General features: G+C 45.1%; 1 protein-coding gene across 2 annotated transcripts; it reads right to left on the reverse strand.

The window, feature by feature from the left end:
* Nucleotides 1–937: 937 nt before the first annotated feature.
* LOC119458229 (sulfotransferase ssu-1) lies at nucleotides 938–19838 on the reverse strand. Of its 2 annotated transcripts, none has more exons than XM_049670862.1 (3): nucleotides 5326–5410; nucleotides 4850–5057; nucleotides 938–3236 (listed from the first exon to the last, which is right to left on the reverse strand). In XM_049670862.1, the coding sequence occupies exons 2-3, from the start codon at nucleotides 5042–5044 to the stop codon at nucleotides 2493–2495; spliced, it is 939 nt and encodes a 312-aa protein (XP_049526819.1). In that variant the 5' UTR covers nucleotides 5045–5057; nucleotides 5326–5410; the 3' UTR covers nucleotides 938–2492. The 2 variants fall into 2 exon arrangements, with proteins under 2 accessions (XP_049526819.1, XP_037575987.1); XM_037720059.2 differs by lacking the exon at nucleotides 5326–5410 and adding an exon at nucleotides 19446–19838 and having other exon boundaries at nucleotides 939–3236.
* Between the last annotated feature and the right edge of the window lie 628 nt (nucleotides 19839–20466).

Here is a 20466-nt window from a genome sequence, read left to right on the forward strand (position 1 = left end):
ATTGTCAGTGTGAAACTGACATTGTGTGCACGGGCTGAAGGAGGGCTCCTCCTGTGAGGAGGGCTCTGAAAAATTTTCCGGAGCCCTCCTCACAATGACAATCGACGGTAATACGTTTGACATTGAATTATTATAGCGACACAGCATACTGACACCGTCAAAACTAGTTATGTATGAGGCGTGTACTGCAGCGTCAATACTCTTCCGCGATTTACTAAGAACGCACGGCACCCTATAGCTCCGCCACTGCGAACTTGCGCGATGCCACCGAAATGCATGGCGCACCGGTAAATTCAAACGCTTAAAAACGCGTCAAACGCGTTTTCATATGCTGTAGCATGATTCGCCAAGATTCGCCTTTAAGTGAAGGGTGCATTCACACTTTACGGTCTGCGACGTGGTAATTGGTGTCAGGCCATCCACCACATCAGAATATTCCCGGGTCAATGACCACCTGGGCGGGACATTTTCAACATATGTGCTAGTACGATGACTCTCGCTGCTATATATAATCTTTATACTGAGAAAAAAAAACTGCGAACGTCATCATATATAAGTCATCTGGCATTTCACTGCTCCAACTCTCAGTACACTATTACCCAAATCCTGCTTGTCAAATGCACCGTCTTTTACGAAGAATAGTTTAAAACAACGAAGCTTACTATGAGGTCCAAGACCGCGTGGCCCACGGTGTAACCATGACTGTTGTTACACGGCCTGCGATTACGCAGCCATTCGTGTTACCCGGACCTTTCTATGTAATAGAAAACGTTTGAGAAAAGTTCTATTAGGATGCGGCCTTCCGTGCAAATCGGACATTTTTATATCGTAAGGAAGTTTCAAGTAATGTAACCTAAATGCGGTCCTATGTTAGGCGCCATTGCGTCTGTCACATACCTAGCTGGCCCTCTGCACAACCCCTTCCCCCCCCCCCTCCTCTTAATACAGCCCAATACTCTTCATTCCATTGTGCAGTACAAAAGTGCGGCAACTTGACTACTGGTACGTAGCGCACTTATTCTCGCAATGTCAGATACAATCTCTCTAGAGAAGGCCTTACATAGGGCTACGCTAAGAATATTCCATTCCAGTGCAGCTATCGACCTTATGTGCGAAAAGCTATAATTACCTTCTTAGTTATAATTATTAAAGCTCTTCACACACTATCTCACAATTGGTACTCGATAATCTATACGGACGACACTTAGACGCAATTTCATGGTCTTCCGCACATTAGATGAATTTAGAGTTTCAGACAATTCGCTTCCGCGCTCTTCATAGTTTCCAGACAGGTACGCATAGCTATGCTTATGTGATTGTTGCTGGAAGAACAAAAGTGTAGCAAGCAGAACAAAACGGAAGCAAACGAGTAATTCAGCATGCTCGCTACTTGATTCTCCAACTCCTTCCATTGTAAAATCGCCTGGTGAACATCTCCACAGCGTTCATTTAGAAATTCACAAAGGCAAATGCAATAACCAGTGCACTTGTATAGACAGTTAAATATACAACCACGAATATACCAAGCTATTGCAATTTTATCTTCGTTCTGTCACTAGAATAAGTCTTTGCTGCTCGCAGTTAAAAGACCTGAATGTCGTCACAATTGTGAAGGTGAGACAGGAAATGCTCTCGCTACGACAAACTAAAACTCTGTTGATGACAGACAGGACAATTAATCACATCACAGAAATTCATGTCGCTGCAACTACAACATCAAAGAAGCATAGAAGCATAGGCTTCCGTTATCGGAGTGGTGATTTTCTTCAGTTTATGAGTTTGGAATTACCACGCTGACCAAAACGACACAATAAAGCTTTCTCATTGTAATCAGTGCCTCAGAGTGCCTGTTGCATCTATGACTTGCAAAATGTTTAAGTGTCTTATTTCACTTGAGGATGGGCAATTTGCCAGAAACATTTCCGGGACCGACACATTCTCCTTTCATGGTCTTTCAGCTTGTCTTTTCTTAAGAAGCAAGCTCTTTGTGCTGCCTCGAAAGTAGTTTTCAGTGGAAACGTGCAAATCAAATTTAGCTCCTGCGCGAAGGAGTTATGCCACTCATCGTACATCACATTTAGGAAAAAGCAGGCAGCTGATTCCGAAACGCTACAGTAACAGCGTGCAAGCGCCGTGAACAAAATAAATGATTTTAATGCAATCTTTACGCTATAAAATCTAAAAGATGCATGCAGGTATTGGTGGAAAATTAGAGTAAACACTAGTGATCCGCCTAAGATGCAGAGGAACCACCCTGAGAAATCGTTAATTCCTAGTTCGATCACCACCAGGCGAGGGCAAAATTTCCCCTTAAATTCCAAAAATCTGTTTCTGAGGAACCCAAAATGTTTAATTTTCCGCCAGTACAAATATCTACGTCTATTTATTGTTGTCTAAAACGGACGAAACAAAGACGCACCCAGAAATGACAGTATGTGCATCTCTCATTTACGTTGAATATCTCAAGTGGTATATAAATATATCAATTTTTTTTACGGAAGATCAATGTCTTTCCAAAGGCTCATGACTGTGCTGTTCTTGGTTTTGGCCGCAATTCTCTCCTTCATGCGCCTAATTTGATCTGGCGTGAAGTGGTTTTTCCAGTCACCAATAATTCCCTTTCTTACGAAGTCTCCAGTCATCGGCTTCTTCATGTCTTCAGCTGCTTGCGCGGATAACGATTGAAGCTTGCCCGTATCTCCAATCAAATCGGCTGCCTTCGCAGTCCATTTCTTGAACTCCTCATTGAAGCCCTTCATAGTGTTCAAGCTGCTAGCGTTCAAGATTCTCTCCAAAACTTCCGGTTGCTCTCGCAGCTTCTTCCCGTAACTTTCTCCGAGAAAGTCGGCAATCTTGAGAATTCCTGCTCGGGGATCCATCTTAAGCTCCTCGTAGGTTATGACGAGGACGTTATCATCGTTCCTGTGGTCGTACCAGGATATCTGATGGTCGAAGTAGTCACCGAAGTCAACTTTGCCTTCGACGAACATGTCAAAAAACTTGTCAAATGGCTCTTGAGCGAATCGATATGCGGGGAACGACTTGGTGTGGTGGTAAAATGAAACGCAGCAGTCGTAGGGGTTGCGTGTCACGTAAATGTACTTGGCTTCCGGCGACTGGGGCTGGAGCGAGTAAGGAAGGTGAGTTTTTATGGCTCCGGGACGCGGCATACTCTCCACAGCTGCGGTTCCCAGCAACTCTAAGAAAGGAGCCCTTCGCATGAAGTCATCCATGTCCTGCAAGGTGAAAGAGAATTTCAGAAAAGTGAGGCTGCAGCCCGCTGAAAACACACACATGGTAAGAAATAGTGCATCCACGTTAGTGCATCCATATCATGGCAGCCTTCATGTTAGTTCGTGGCGCGCCGGACGCTGCTGGCCTGGTCATGTAGCGTGGCGCCATCTCTAGAAACAGACGCCGCACTCGCAGACCGCTGGAGTTGAAAAGAGAACAGGCAATCCTGTCTCAGCGCCAAAAAATGACGATCAAGTGTGTTGTACCCTGAATCTGTCTTCTGAACGCCGCTATTGGAAATGTCAAATAAAACTTGAGCGTACTAGAAGTTACAGCTTGAGTGACATTGTGACCAAACATTAGGAAGAACTCGAAAGCAATGTTTTTGTAACTTGTTTGGGCAGTAACTAGAATACGTAATGCGGTCCTGTACAAGTGGTTGGGGGCCAGAGACCGCATTTTTTAATCTTTTGACTGGTTGCCCGGATGGTCTCGTTGTGTTCTCGCAACGATGCACGCATAACGGCTCTGGTTTTTGGCTCAAGGTCGCTTGAAGGCCCCCGACAACCGGAGCTAAAAGCATTTCATGCTTAAAATCTCAAACACCACAAACTTCGACGCACACGCAAGCCACGCATGACCAGCACCACTGACAAGAGCAGGAATGACCGACATATGTACGGCGACGAGCTGCTATCACATGAGCTGGCGTGCAAGTGCCGGACCTTGCCACGCCTGCCGCCTCACAGCACCACATTGTGCGCTTCGCTCCAGAACACACTACCCCTTTCAAGTACACTGTACTCCTCTCCGCTCGCACGTATGTACACAAGTGCGCAGACAGTGAGCGCTTTCGTTTTTTGTTTGGCGAAGATGCTCCCAACTCAGCGCACTCTCTTCAGTGCCCTCGAAGCTTAATAACCGAAGCGGGTGGTCGACAGAGGCATCGAGTGGGCGCTATTCAGCTTCGGATGCGCTGAAGGGAGAAGCTTGGCTGACCGACATACGCACGGGCGATGTACTCTGGTATTGCGGATGTGGCGTGATATTGAAACACGTTCTATTCCCATGTTGGCCACGTCAAAGTGCTTAATACGCCACCGGTCATGCTGGCGTTGCCGTGGCACTATATTGTCCAGCGTACACTTTTCCCCAGCGTATAGCGCAACTGCGCCACGCGTAGTGCGCGCGCGTTACGCTGGCCTAGATGCGCGCTGTTCCTTCTTGGCAAGCATTACAGCTGCAGCAGACACAGGCCGTAGAAAGACACAAACTCCAGGAGGGGGGGTTCCTGTAAGAGTCCACCTAGTGAACTGTCCACTTTGGCTGTCGCCATTAGCTGCCGCTTCACGAGCGCGAAGGTGCCAGCCTGTCTCCTTCGCACTCGTGAAGCGGCAGCCAATGGCGACAACCTAAGTGGACAGTCCACTAGGTAGACTCCTACAGAATACCTCCCCCACCCCCCGTACTGCGTATTCCTCTTGTCCCTGTATGCCAGCATTGTAATCCTTTCTAAGTACTTTTTTCAACATGCCCGACATGCAGCTGTCTGCACACTCCACTTGGACCCTAGCGATAATATGGGAATTGTACACTTAAGTTTCTATATACATACCTTGGGCGGAATGCCATCGTTGTAGATGGCGTAGACAATGTGCTGCATCCATGTGGTGCCACACTTTGGGTAGGAGACTATGAACACGTCGCCTGGCTTGGGCTTGTAGGCGAGAGCTTCTTTAACGATGGGCTCTTGAAATATGCAGCTGATGTAGAGGCCATCCTGATCACGGTAGACGTCGCAAGTACTCATGATGAAAAGGCTCCTGTGGCAATAAGAACGAAATAAACGTTACTCAGAGGTTAGCTAGCAAACAGAGCGACGTCCAGGTTAATCATCCTGCCCTTTATTTATCTTTTTTGTATGTCTTTAATAAGTAGCCTGGTAAGTACCGTGGCACCACCAATCACGTAATGAGCAACATGAACTTCGCAAGTTAACAGTGGTTATCCTTGTTTTTTGCACTAGGAAATAGAGGTGAAGTTTTAAATGGTACCTTAGGATCAGATATGGGCGTATAACAACACACTTACGTTTATGGTTCGGCGAGTAACACTTAGCGACTTCGTTAAAAAGGGTACCAGAAGTACGTCACATATAAGAGTGGCCTTCCGTGTGATAAGGTAAACCGAAAGACGTTTAACGTGGGCACCGGGTGGTGACAGTCGAGACGGCACAACGCTTACGCTGAAGATTTCAGGTCCGCACTGCGAACTGCAAGTGAAAGCTTTACTGAACACCGCTTCTTCCAACTTGGTTGCTTTGGCACATGATTGAGGGTGAGGCAACGAAGGAAATGCGAGGAGGTGAATTACGCTCACGTGTGGCTTGCTAATTCATAAATGCGGGAGAGACGGTTGTACGGGATGGAGGTTGTCAGGAGAAGAACAACTGCGCATGCATGCGACGCGCACAACGCGAAGGTAGTTCGCGATGAAGTTCATTAGAAAGTTTATCAACGCTTTATCAGAGGCAACCCGTTCTGAGTGTCTTACGACGGCGCCACCAGGTCGCGTACGGCATTATTTGTGTGGTGTTCCAAGTGTCGTAGCTCCCCAATTTTACTGTAACATCTTAAAGCTATTCGTTCATGATTGAATTTTATCTGTTCCAGTCAATTTTCATCTGCCGAGAATATAAAAGGGAGTGACAAAAGTGTGCGTGATATGTTGTATCGTGGTATTGTGTGGACATCATTATGCAATACTTTTTTTTTTCACTTTTCTTTGCCGACGTTTACAATCACGTGCCTGTTTGTCTTTATGCTCCAGCGTGGCCCCGAGCCGGCCACCGTGAAATAAATGCCAGCATCGTCCCTGAGTCCTACTGCACAGCGGCGGCAATAATGGTACGTCCCCGTATTGTGGGACAATTTCACGGCCGCTTGCGCAGAGCGAACGCAGCTAATAGCGCTCGACGGAAGCCACTCATTGTATCAAGTCTGCGTGCCGCGGCGGCGCTGGCGGAATACAATGGATGCGCTGCCACTATAGACTGGCACGCACAACGACACAACGTCCATTTACGCTTGCAAAGGAAGGTCGCGGATCCGCTATCGGTAGTGGAGGAAACATGCAAGGGCTCATTTCCTGCGCTTCACTGATGTGAAGGTTTGGGGGCGGTTGAGAACGTTCGAGCATTCTCGTAGGCACTGCTGAAAGCACGACAGCTGATTGACTGCTTCAATGAACAATGCAAAAGCACCACGTGTTCATAATGAAATTCGAATATCTATCGAAATAATCAAGCGAAAGAAGTCCGTCGCCTAACAAGTTCACGTAGAAACGTGAATAAACAGGACTGCACGGGACACGTTATTTCACACGTTACTGAGAATACGAATTTGCGATTACCGAAAAACGAGTGGTTGGGCAATCTTCAGAGGAGAGCAAGAAAGCCAACGAATGCTTATAACAGTAATTAGCGTGTAATCAGAAGTTACTTTAACAAGAAGAACCGCGCTACGGCTGCGGCCGAAGATTGATGAATCGCACGAGACAAATGCGATTCTTAAAAAGAAGCTTGTTTCAGCACTGGGCACGTGATTTACAACCACGAGCGCATAACAAAAGGACGGCGAGTCACCAAAGGAGAACGGAATGCATAACGCTAGCTTAGAATAGAAATTCGCATGTTGCGAAAGATTCTGGGAGCCAGAATGGCCCCACTTGATTGTTATAAAAATCAAGCGTAATGAGTGACAATCGTTATAACCACATATTAGTTGACTAGTGTCCCCGAACTTGCCGATCCACAGTGATGCTACCCTGAGGATAAAAACAGTGGTTAGTCAGGGAGAGTGAATTTAATAGTAAAGCAGCAACAACATAAAGATGTCTATCTGCCATTATGTGTTTGTTTTCCGGCTTTGCGTGCGATTGTACGTAGTAGATCAAACTTAATCAGTCTAGCCAAGGTCACCAGCTCCAGCAAGCCTTGCCTCCACTAGTCTGGACCCTCCCGATTGTTTCTCTCTTCTGCCGTGCCTGTTGGCAGCTCCAGAATATCCGCTACTTGAACTGTCAACACTGTCCAAATAAACAAAGATGGCTACGACATCCAGGTTCACGGCGGCACTTTCGCTTGGTGCTGTGGTGACGTTTCTTTTTTGTGGCTTCGAATGGCACTTCGTGGAAGCCGAAAGGGTCTTTGCTGCCGATCACCTTATTTTTATCGGTCTCAAGGATTTGAACGACGAAATCGCGTAAATAGTTCCGCTGTCCGTGTAAATGTCCGGCCTGCCCAGCGAGCCGCATGAGATTTTTTGAAGACAAAGAGTCTTGAAAGCGAGCCGGATGTTAAAAACAGGAAGATTTTGTGCGTAGCGAGACTCCGAAATGTGCACTTGTTCACATGTTTGCTGTACTGCTACAGGTATGACACTCGACTGTTTTCGATCTTCATAAGCAACTGCAGACTGCGACTTGTGTTGCAGTATTTCTCATATAGCATCTCATAAAATTTCTGTAGTAACATATATCGTGCTTTCAGAAGCTGTACACAGACTTTCTGCACTGATAGAACGAGGCTAAAGACTGTAAAGTTACCTGGTCAGCGTGTCTTGGTATAAAAACAAATGAGAGTTGTTTTTGTGAGTCGGGGTGCACCTTCATTTTACAGTCAGCTGATACGTGTGACAAAGTCATCTGCGTCCGATGACTGGCGCTTGTTGGTGATCGCAGTACGCAGTGCTTGAGGTAGGGCCCGGGCGTGGAAACACAGCAAACACTTCCCGCCAGTAGTAATTGTCAAACCCGGTAACACTTGAGACATTAATAACAAGCATCTGAACCAAGTTCAGTTTCTTCCACCACGTTTCCAAAATTTAGCGAAAAAGTTCCATTTTGGCAAAGTCAGTTGTAACAGTGTAAATGCATGACTTGGAAACAAATTTAACCAGTTGTAATGGGAGTTAGCTGTGTGTACAGCGTCGAAAAGCAAACTAGCGGCGCTGTGCGCAGGTCAAACGTTCCAAAGCTGGAACGAGCGCTGTTTGTAGTTGGTTCTAAATTTCTTGCGAGTGAGTATACTGACAAGTCATCACGTTGAATGAGATAACATCATCTTCTTCTTGCACCGCTAACTAAAGCATGCGTTGAAAACGATATGTCGCTTCGTGCAAAACACGTGTCTTGACCAACTTGAGACCTTCCTCGGCAGCTATCGTTCCTGCTACCGTGCGTGCCGACAAACGTACATTAGCGATTATATTCTTGCTGCTTAAAGCGTCAGTAACACTAATTCTGGGGCGGAAAACTATAACTCTAAACGAACAAAAACCAAATGAAGCGTAAGCGTACCTTACTATAATTTATCAAAGCACCTGCCTGAAGAAACCACTCCGCGATTTGAAACGCCAGCACGGTACTTAGTATAGACAAAAATGAAGCAATTGTGCCTACCCGAGCGAACTGTTCCGAACACACCAGTATATTATCATTCACCTTTTCCCAATGCGGAAGTTTCTTGTCTAAGTCGCTCTCCGATGAGCATCGTCGGCTTCTTTCTAGAAACGATGAAAACGTACAATGGAGTCTTTCCACCGCAATTGACACGCATAATAGTACACAACAAAAGTCTTTCGACACCCCCGTTCGCTTTTTTTTCCATTTTCAGGATTGTGCGCCGCGACATCACGACGATTTGAGAACTACAAAGCATTCAGGGCATGCCGTGACATGACACCCTCTTTCGTTTCAAACCTCAACCTGGATCGGCTGTTTCTCGGCGCGGCCGCTAGCTAGCGAGCATTTACTTGGAGTCGCGAATACTTGTCACCCACTACATTGCCATGGCCGTTTGCCGAGGACGAAGTTCTGCTTTTCTTAGGCGGATAAAGCCAATGCTGTGTACTTGTGCCTCTCCTTCTTAGTACCTCTTCCGTGAGCGCTCTGTTCTTAGCAGTAAAGCACGTTGATGATGATGATTTTACCATTCCCGTAAATTCTCATTTAAGTAAGGGTCACTTGAATGAGGCGGTTCCTGTGAAACAATTACGAACCCAGAGAAGCATATATGTCGGTGGGAACGCTGTTCGCATTGCGGTGCCAGAACTACTAAAGCGAGTCAACTGGTTCAAACATATTCGAACAAGACAGAGGTTGACATAAAGTAGGGTACTTTGAAGTAATCATCAATTCCCGAGCAGCGAATGTGAGGTGTTTGAACAACGGATCTCCAGCATTCAAAAAACGAATCTTCAGACTACTTCTTTGGTTATAATAACCAAGTGCCAGGCTGAACACAGCCTCCTTCCCATATCCAGACAAGATACCCAGACAATTGCCGTGCGTTGCAATAAATGCTGCATGACGCTCTAAGAACAAGGAGTTCAGTGGGTCAGTTGGATTAATGATGAGCTACAATTATCAGATTCACGCTTGCGCATTCAAACCGACGGTTTAACAATTGGAAAATGCTGTAATTTGTTCCGTACTGAACAATGAACCGAATGCTTACTATTTTGTATGCTCGTTCGCTTTTACCAGAAACATCTCGGTTTAAAAACGCGAAAAAAAAAAGCAAACGTTCCGGAAATGTTTCCACGTTGTTGCGATAAGCAATGAGGTCCGAACACACTAGCAACTTGATGTTGCGTCTGCGCCAACTTGATTTAACAGAGCATACAAATAAAAACCACTCATTAGACAGTGAAGATACCAAGAGAGAGGCAGCAAAAAGTGATATCAAAATAAACAGAAACGAAGGTTTGCATTGTATGAAAAGGTCATGTGTGCACCCTTGCCTCCTTCAGCGGAAAAGCAGAATAATTAAGAATATGATGACATTTTCATTTACGTTTGGTTATGCATGGATTGTGAAGAGATTGAGACTACTCCCATTTTTATATCGTATACAGCAAAAAATAAAGAAGTTTCATAAAAGGTATCAATGAATGATGAAACTTACTATCGTATCTTCTCAGTGCGCAGAGAGTGGTCTAGATTGCCCTAGCTAGGATGCTTACGAACGACCGCGAAAAAGGAGAAAACGGCAATGCGTGAGATAATCGACACGCATACACATGTTAGTTGTACTTTTCAATCACCGGCAGCAGATGTTCACAACTTCATCTTTTTTGCGCACGGTAACGAAATTTGCCATATAACAAATTTTTCACAGTTGACCGATAGCCCAGTCCTACTTGATCCCTTCATCTGAACACTCAAGGAATGTGCGATTCATTTGATGCACCCAGTTCTGAACAGGCTGGGGTATGCACCTCGTCCGTTTTTATAGCGCATACGATGCGTTACTTCTAGATCGGAAAATTCGAGCGCGTATATGCATGGCACGAATCCCCCCAAAATGTGAACCCTAAGTACCACAGCGCAAGAGGAAAGGCGCGGGTGCGAGCATTGCGAAGGACTTTCCAAGGCAAGCCGGACGTCTACTACACGGACGCAAGTTACTCTGGATGTGGTATACAGATCGCAGTCGCCACGTGTCAAGAACGGGTAGTAGGGGCGTCAGTGAGAACTGAATGCACGGCAACGGCTGAGGCGACCGCGGTAGCTTTAGCTTTGAAGGACGCCGAATGCAGAGCGACATCCGCGGCTGTCCTCACCGACTCACAGGTGCCGTGTCGCCTTCCTCTCAGGTGCGGTACCCCGGGCGGTGATTAGGATCATAGGCAATAAACTCTCTAATTTTTCACAGCCTCACATGGTACCCGGCAAACGAAGGCATGGAGGGAAATACGAGGGTGGACCGAATCGCTCGAGTACTAAATATCTGAGCGTTGGACCAGTCCCGGAGGAACTTTCCAACGACTGCGAGAGAAATCTTGGAACAACAAAGAGAAGAAAGACGGGAGTTCGGCAGGCCCCAACCAGAATTGACCAGACGACAAGCGACGGACTGGCGCTGACTCCAAACAAACACTTATCCTAATCTACACAAGCTAAGGCAAATACATGGCGAAGCGCACGCATATAAATGTCCGTGGTGTGGCGAAAAGCCTACGTTGTCACACATCACACTCATATGCGCCAGAAGACCTCCGCAAGCGAACACACACAAATTTACAAAACAACGCTTTCTAAGGCAGTGGGAGGCATGGCTTGCGGATGAGGAACAGACAGCCAGCTGGCTCTCCTGGACCAAGCCCATCGAGCCGCTGAAGCCAGTGGGGCCCTGGACTAGGAGCTCCACCCACATTTTCCTTCTTTTCTTTTTTGCCTTTTCCCAGCAAATTTTTACTCTCTCTCTCTCTCTCTCTCTCTCGATGCACCCAGCACGGTGGAGCTCCGATGAAGCGAATGCAAGAAGCAAGGCTCCCGAACTACTCCTTTAAAATAACCAGACTAAGCCCTGAAAACCTGGCTTAAAGAGGAAAACTTATCGCTATCACTCCGACTCAGCCTAAATCACTGAGGCAAGTGGCTTCATACATTTAATGTACTTTAGGCTGTTCTACGCACCCAGGAATAATAAAAAATTAGCCGTGCCGAAAAAAAGAACATCGCACATTTCGCCGATGCAACAGCCAGATTAGGGTATATGTAAAGAAATAAAACACTTATGCAAGACCAAGACATGTCCTCCTTTCCTAGTAAGGTTGGTAGACCTTGAACGGTAAATACTGTGCCATTAAGTCATGGGCACCATCTGAGCTTCTTGTTATGAGTAGATGTAGAGAACATCATATAATGTGTGGAGCTCGTGAGAACTAACGCCAGTGTTGTGGCGTGCGGGTGCATCTGGAAAAACCGCAGCAAAAAGAACATAGGAGAATGGCGATTCTGTACATTTCTTTACCTTTTCGTGCTTCGTCAGTGAAGCGGCGCTAATTACATCATTACCAGCGTCGGAATGTCATGACCGGCGGATGAGAAAGAAATACAATTATGAGAAAAGAATCCCTATGGTATACCGGCCAGGGGCTTTCGCGGCATGTTGTAATTTCTTATCTAGTATTGTTTCTTCCCCTTCTGACGTGTCTTTTCGAGCTAGTTTATTATACAGCTTTGACTTCTCTGTTCTCAGTTTATTAAGATAAGCTCCTGCGTACTTTTGTGTTGCAGGTTACTACGTTATTCTATTAAGTTCAGTAGAGCAGACTTCGTTACCTAACCAGTTGTTTTTCACAGACTACGAGACACGCTAGCGTCACTTATGTCAAGTACTTATTAGGATCAATAATCTAAATGTCAATGAAACGGCATAATTGCCTTTGTCAGCTACACTAGCAAAACTCGCGGAAACTGTCCAATCCTTCTCCGCTTCGCCGGTGAAAGCACCACTCATAAGGCAACAATCGCGTCCGCATAACCACTTGTGAATATTTATGCAAGGCTACATTGAAGTGGGCACCAGATTTTACAGTTTTCCCGCACGATATGCCACACAATTTAGGCCTTTCTATGATTCTAACCATTTACAATCTCTTGTTTTGATCACTCTTTCATACTGCTACCTTGAACGCCTGTTTTCTATGTGAGGAAGCTTCCATTGTGTTTGCACAATCGGAATATAAGTAAGTCATGCTTAAATGAATTAGGTACCAACAAACTTCTGCAGCGTTGGTATGAAGTAAGACTGCACGGTTCATAAATAAAATTTGTGACCAGAATGAGTGTTATATAATAGGCGTTATGCAACGATTATTGCAATATATTTGATGTAAGTCAAAGCTGTCTGCAGCATTTTTAAATACTTTCTTACTTTGAATGTGCTTTATGAAGTTTTATGGCTACTTTTGATATGAAATGCATAAATGAACACAGGGTAATATCTCGTACTTAGTATTGGTTTTTAGAATTTTATTTAGGAAATACAGTTTTGCCTCAAATCTAAGAGCTGTGCAGGTCGATATGCTATCATGGGATAAAATTAAGAAACCTTTCCCTGGTTAATGTAGGACGCATGAGTAGCGTAAGCTTTGGCTAGAAGAGGTAAGGTCTTGGCAAAAGCCTTCGCCACCATGAACACTGGTGCTCGATCTTCTTGCCGTAGTAAGGTAAATCTCCAGACACGCAACAGATAGTGGCTATGAATGATGTGTTGGACAAGGTGTAGATGTGGTGTCCCGCGGCAACCAACCAGTGCTTCGACCGCCAGTGCGACAAGTTGTCAACGTTCTTCGTGAACAGTCTGCGCGATTACTACCCGCTGACGAAGAAGGAGGCTTTGTAGTAATTCCGCACTCGCCGTTTCATTCAAAAGCACACAAAGCAGTCTCGTCGGTGCTAAAAGAGTGCAGAGATGTATCGCTTCCGAAGCTTAAGGGGAAAGCGGTGAAGTTATGCAGCAGGTTGTGCCTTTGACGTTTAACAAAAAAGTGTATACAAGAAGTGTAAAATGGCATCAAGAACACTACCTAGCCTGAGGGCAATGCTCAGTGCTAAAACGCACAAGGTGGACTGCCCTCTACGAGTTATAATTTCCGAGGATGAGACTTGGCAAAAATGTGGTGCATGGCTTCTGCAGGACTAGGTAGGGCTCTTCCCAATTAAAAACCCATACTTGATGAAAAACTCGGAAGCTGTTGAGAAGTTTTCTTAAGCATCACTGGTGTATAGGCTTGAAACTATGGTTAGCAGACGGTAAAAAAATTTATTATTCGCTGCCGCACACTCAGCTGCTAATATGTGCCGATGATTGTATTGATAGCTTCGGTGCAGTAGCATTTCAAAATGAAACAGGTTTGACCATGGCTAGTTTTCTCGAGCTGCTCACGTTCGACCTAGATTCAATGCACATTGAGTGGAACCGTAAAGTGTACATTCGTAACAAAGTGTTTGTATCGGACCCTGCTTTGTACCGGTCCTAAGTGACATGCTTTTAGCTAAGCTAGACCAATGCTTAGTGAACAACCTCGAAAATTCTAATCTTTTAAATATTTTGAGATAAGTCGGCGGTATTACTATCATCCGTGACAATTCCCATGTCAGCATTGGCGAGGAAGCTATGATTTAAGAAATCTACCTGACTTCTCACCCTACTTGCTTGAATCTGTCAATCACCGGTTCATAACACCTTGCAATTTCTTCATCTTCGACAAACTTTTCCCGGCAAACATGTATGCTGGGCTTATCGATTAACCCCGAGCTAAGAAACCACTGCTAACGTAGAATTCACCCCATTCGAAGTTGGTGAAGCGTTACATTGTGGCAGGTGCGCGTCTGATTTGCAAGCAATGAGCTTAAGAGACTATACCACTCCCAACAAATCCTCTGGAGGTGACTCCAGACCCGAACTGTTCCCACCCCTCAGCTCCTATCCCACTTTCGCCCCGTTTCGCCAGAGTGCACTCTCTGTGGAGAGTCGCACGCCACCTTGGACCACACCCTCTTTGGCTGCCCTGCCGATCCTCCCCCGCAGGGACAGCCCGCCATCGGAACATGGGAGGAATGGGAGGCCCTCCTTGCGTCGCAGGACCTGGACATCCAACTTCGCTGCGTGAACCCGGGTGCCAGTGCTATGGCCCTACGTGGCCTGGACACATGCGCGTAATGTGAGGGCTGTGCGGTGGCCCTGGGCCCTTGAAGGGTCCAAACTCGCTCGCTTAATAAAGTTTTTCCATCCATCCATCCATCCATAAGAAAGTGCAGTACACTGATGGCGTCCCTGCGAGCATGTCCAGGAAAAGGCAGAAGCTGACGGTCATTCCTTATATACATACGGTCTCGCATGAGCTGGTGAAAGTAGCCAGTAAGGTCAGTGTGAAGGTGGCTTTTTCAGCACCTGAAAAGCTAAGCCACCTGTGTAAGCTCACCGACCCTTTCAGTGAAAAGCCAAGAGGGTGCCAGAAAAAGCACTAGAACCTTTTCGTGTCCCACGCAGAAATCGTGTACAGTATACCACTTGCATGGGGCGGAAAATATATCGGCCAGACAGCCCGCTGTGTAAATGATCGCCTTAGATAGCACAAACAAAACGTTGCACGGTACAGAGATGGGCGCCTGTCCACGCATTGTAATGACTGTGGTTGCTCACCAGTATTTTCAAACTGCCTTATAATCAGCTACCGCAAATATAAGGCGTAAGCTATCACAATTAGTGAAGGAGCGAAATCCGCCAGCACACCATCAATTTTGCTGTCAGGCAAAGAAGTTTTCCTTTTGAATACCTCAGTGAAATAGGAAGTATCTCGTGGTTCTTTGATTATCTATACTATATATGAAGACGAAAATTTTCAACAAATATCAGTTGCGAGAGCTCTCCCATTTGTTTTTCTGTGTGCCTCACTGTGTCTGTCTTAGAAAGCGCAACCCATGGTATAGGTTGCCTAACAAAAATATATTTATTGGGATGAAAATGCGGGCAGCGATAGAATTGAAGAAACAAGATTAGAAGAATGTTTGCGTCTGATTCCCTGGATGCTTAAAATACAGCATACACACAACGTAAGTGTTTCTGTAAAGACATAAAACGTGTTGTTGTTGGTAGCTATGGCTAAAACCGAGATTCAGCGCAAACATGGTTCATATCTAAAAACATTGGTAAAGCTTTTATACGCCCTTATATGCCACGCTGTTATATCTAGCTCTCACCAAAAGTGCCGATATTATTTTCAGCCCCCGTTGCCAACACGTTTTGCTTCCTCATCCACGTGAATAATCTTGCTCCGGCCTCCCCTGCCACACGCAGCGTGTACTGCGTTCTAGCAGAAGTACAAGAAAGCACTGAGACGAAACCAGCTTGTCCTTGCCATTGCAAAAAATTGAAAAGTACCGTCTAGGAGCTTAGCTCGCCCTTTGTGGTTTTTACCCAAAACGCGTGAAGGAACCCACTTGATCCATGGTATGGAAGGAGACAGGAATCCTAAGGCAAAAGAAATATTTCCAGAGCCCTACTTCGACTGAAATTGAAACATTAAGTGTGAGTGTAGTACCAAGCTACGCATGGTGACGTCATTTGACGGAAATTATTAGTCACCCTTGAACAAAAACGAAGCGATAGCAATAATCATCACTTCGGTCGTATGAAACAACGGCATTTTCAGCCGTTACTACGAAGTTATGTTCAAACCATTACGACCTAACTGGAAATCGAAACTAGTTAGTCAACGTTACTTAAGGAATAACGTAGCGTAAAATCAGCTGCACAATGGTTAAATCCTGGAATGTGTTCAGGCACTATGCGCATAATGACAATAGTCGACGTTCCTTTTCCTCGCAAGTGAAATTGTGGGTTTTCACGTCCAGAATGTAACCCTGGCTTTGGGAGACGACGAAGAGTGAGGCTAGAAACAAGTTTTCATTGCCTCTGGTTATTTATCGAGCGAACAAAGCTCGGTTCAAGATCATGCCTTCTTAGTGTATGCATTCGTGTGGCTCCTATCCGGACTCCTGCCTTTCGTATTTTGACCGAAGAATAAGCCCGAAAGGGTGCGTTGGCTGATGGTACGGGATACTCGTGCTGTTGGCAAATAAGCACGTGAAAAGAGATGATACATATATTACTGTGTGCATGCTTTCGTGAACATTCAATAGGCGTTATGCATGGAAATCAGTATAATAGTGAACTTTATCAATAAGGTACTGAGGAGATTTAACTTATGTAAGAGCCAAGCTCCGTCGAAGGCCATCTGTGTTTTTTACTGTCATTGCGTTGTTGTTTGTTCAGCTTTTTTTATTTGGACGCCAGCCTGATAGCGTCCCCTATTTTGGGTACCTTACTCCGAGACTTCAATGTTGTTCACAATGACTAGCTTGGATGTTTCGAGTTTAGTTCTGGTTAGAAAGAAATCGGCTATTTTTCGAAACCAGATCATCTGCTTAACTGATACATATGTTCAGATGCAAACCCATAGTCAGGCATTACACACACAGGACACCTCATTTGTTGTCGTGCTGTTTCAATGTTTTCACAGAATCGAATGGCCGGTTTGAAATATTTCTTATATTTATTGTTTAGTTGTGGTTAACGGATTCAAATCGGACAAAGAAGCACGATTCTGAGATGCGATATGGAAACGCACAAAAAGCCGCAGTTCGGTTCACGTATGCCACAGCTACTACCGACAACGCCAGGCATGAAATAGTGGTGAAAACAGTTGTGATCCCCTGCTTGGAGCGCTTAAACTTCACCGTTAACTCATGGATAAATAAGCCCTGGTGTCATTCTGACTGACCGTTGGGAATAAAATCTACATCGCTTTGTATAGAGGTTGGAAAGCGTTTGCACGTGCCTTAATTGCATAAGCTCTTGCGCAACGCCAGCTGCTTTCCAGTATACGAAGGCCGGATAAAGTGACCGCTGACGAAGCGTCATCAAATATTTTAATGCACCCTTTGAATTTTTCAGTGTGATTGCCTGCTTCAAATTTTAGCATTACAGTAACCATATCTAACATTACTGCACAAGTTTCGACTAGTTTCACCTTTTGGATTCGCTTTCTCTTTAAGCCCAAGGAAAAAGGTTTCGAATGAGCAACGTAGCGGTGCGCATACCATCGCTCATAACATTATGTATGTACTGACTGTAATCGCATCAAAGCCATAAACAACGGAGGGAGTGAAAAAGTGTGAACTAAACTCAAAATTTTCAGTGATTCATATATCGTTGTTTATGTGATGGTGCCTATATATTTTGAAAATGCCCTCCCCCCCTCCTCAAACAGAAGTATCTTCTTTCAAATCTTGCCGAGTTTACTGAGAACAAAGTTTGCAGGGATAAGTACGCGAGGGTATCGCTCAGTTCATTAAGATTTCCTTTTCTAAGTAGTACTGCAATTAAATTTCTGCCTTGTCATTTTTGTATTTTGTATATATATATATATATATATATATATATATATATATATATATATATATATATATAAAGACACAACGCCCTATGTTCGAAAAAATATAGATAGCGCAGCCCTGTGTACACGGGAACAAAGAGACAGAAGAAAGTCGAGGAGAAGTTGCACCACGCTGAGTCCCTAGATGATACTAGTTTACAGGTTTTAAAACACAAATACGAGGCAGCGAAGCGACGCCGTCTGAGATTAGCAGGTGCACAGATAAGATACACATATGAGATAATGCACGCATAGAGATTAAACCGTTAAAAGGGAGCTTCTTAACGCAAGGTTCGATATTATAATAAAATTACGTAATAATTTCCTACAGTGCTCTGCGAACAAATTTAGGTTTCGCTGTTCACAGGGTGTTTCACTTAACATTGGCCAAACATTAAAAATATGCAATTTCTACGTATATGGACAGAACCATGCTAATGTTTGCTGTCGCTTGGAGATACCCAGCTGATTTTTTAAAATTCCTGCCTAATTAGATAATTAGTCCTAATTACAATACAACTTCTCAATTATTATAATTAGATGAAAAGTGTCAATGAGGAAATTGTAGAGCAACATGAAAAACTTCCGATACAGCTTTCTGTTTCTCAATACGTCCTACATAAAAGTGTGTTTCAGAGCGTGAAAGAAGCTCACCAATACACGCAAGACTGCTGCACGACTAGCCGCTCGAGGCACTTTGCCTGTATTCGCGAGCTTCTTTTACGCTCGGAAAAACACTTTTATGTAGCACGTATTGAGCAACAGAAAGCTGTAACGGGATTTTTCATGTTGCTCTACAATTTTCTCATTGACACTTTCATCTAATTAAAATAATTGAGAAGTACATTAATTAAATAAGACTATCTAATTAGGCGGAATTCAAACAATAGTCTCAGTATCTCCAAGCGACGGCAAACAACATTTCCTTGGTTCTTTCCAGCTACGTAGTCATTTCCATACTTTTAAAGTTTGGCCCAAGTTAACTGAAACACCCTGTAGGAATTAGATGTGTTACGACGTCTAAAACACTGGCTCATGTTGTTCCTGTGATCGCTACGGCAACTGCACGTGTCATATTTTTTACCTTGTTTATCATCTTCCTTATCAAACCCTGTTTATTATCATCATACCCATCGATATTGCTGTGCAACGTCGAAAATTTTTCACTCTGTTACCACGTTAGGATAATGTCGATGACGCCAGGTGCAGCATTAAGAGGGCAACATTAGCATAAATTTCAAATACCAGCGCCTAATTAACTTGCATACCTGCCAACAGCAATCACTTTACCGGGAGAAAAGAAGAAAAAAAAACGTTTGTCAGAATTTCTACAACTTTGCAAATGCATGACAGTTCTCCTAAAGAGGCAGTGTAAGCAATTAAACACAGGAAAAAAACAGGGGGAAAAATGAAACCTACCTGAAACGACCCACTGCAACGGCCACGTACGAGTCGCTCTGAAGACGAGCAGGATGGTGTTCCGGCACCAGTTGCGGGCTGCGTCACTAGGAACGCGTGAGCCTTCTCTCAAGCGGGAAAGAACGCCTACGGCGCTTGGCTCGTACAACGCGCCCGTTTCCGCCCCTGGCATACTCCCAAACGGACTCCGAGATTCATGAGAACAGACTAGTATCGGCTTTGGCTTTCAGGCGCCTGGCAACCTCATCAAGCTCTCACAAAGTCAGAGAGAGGGGTTGAGCGTTCATTGAAGCATGTCAGTACCCCGTTAGAAGCAGTGTAAGCCATTAAACACAGGAAAGAAACAGGAAAAAAAAACTAGAGCTATCGTTCTGTCAAGCGGGAAAAAACGCCTACGGCGCTTTGGCTCTGCATGTTACGCGCACGTTTTCGCTTCTGGCTAACTCCCAACCAGACTCCGAGATTCATGCGAAGCGACTAGTATCGGCTTTCGTCTTGGGCATCTCTAGACGTCGTCACACTCTCACACAGATATAGAGGAGTTGAGGAATCATTGAAGCAGTGTATCGGTGCGCCTTCATTGGTATCTCTGCCCTGGGTAATCGGCGGTGCATGTTCGGCGTAGTGGCGCGGCGGCCTTCCTTCTGACGCTATCATTTGGCCCTTAATTGAGGCCAGTGTGAGCCCCTGCGCGTGCCTTCTGCCGCTCCTTGAACTGCGGAAATATTTTGCAGCGCGCAGCTTAGTGGACGCCCTTACATCTCTCTGTACATGTCGCGGCTGGGTACACAAACATGGGTGAGGGGTAGGACGGAGAGGAGAGCGTGTGGCGGAGCGCCGTAATCGCGCGGCGTCCTTGACTCTGTCGCGAGTGTCATTATATCAAAGTGGAACGGATACCCGCGTAGCGCCTGAACTCGTGAGATTGGGAAAGCGCCTGGCTGAGAAAAGAGAGAACTTGCTGGCGCGTCAACTTTCTTCATAATGTTGTTTTCTTGCGCTTTCCTCTTCTATAATAGAA

The sequence above is a fragment of the Dermacentor silvarum genome, chromosome 7, assembly GCF_013339745.2.
Source record: "Dermacentor silvarum isolate Dsil-2018 chromosome 7, BIME_Dsil_1.4, whole genome shotgun sequence".
Lineage (NCBI taxonomy): Eukaryota > Metazoa > Arthropoda > Arachnida > Ixodida > Ixodidae > Dermacentor > Dermacentor silvarum.

Excerpts from the sequence above, each read along its gene's own strand:
- LOC119458229 (XM_049670862.1), bottom strand. The coding sequence starts at position 5,044 with ATGAGTACTTGCGACGTCTACCGTGATCAGGATGGCCTCTACATCAGC. Across the intron at positions 3,237-4,849 it reads ACGATGGCATTCCGCCCAAG|GACATGGATGACTTCATGCG; the intron begins GTATGTATATAG and ends TTCACCTTGCAG.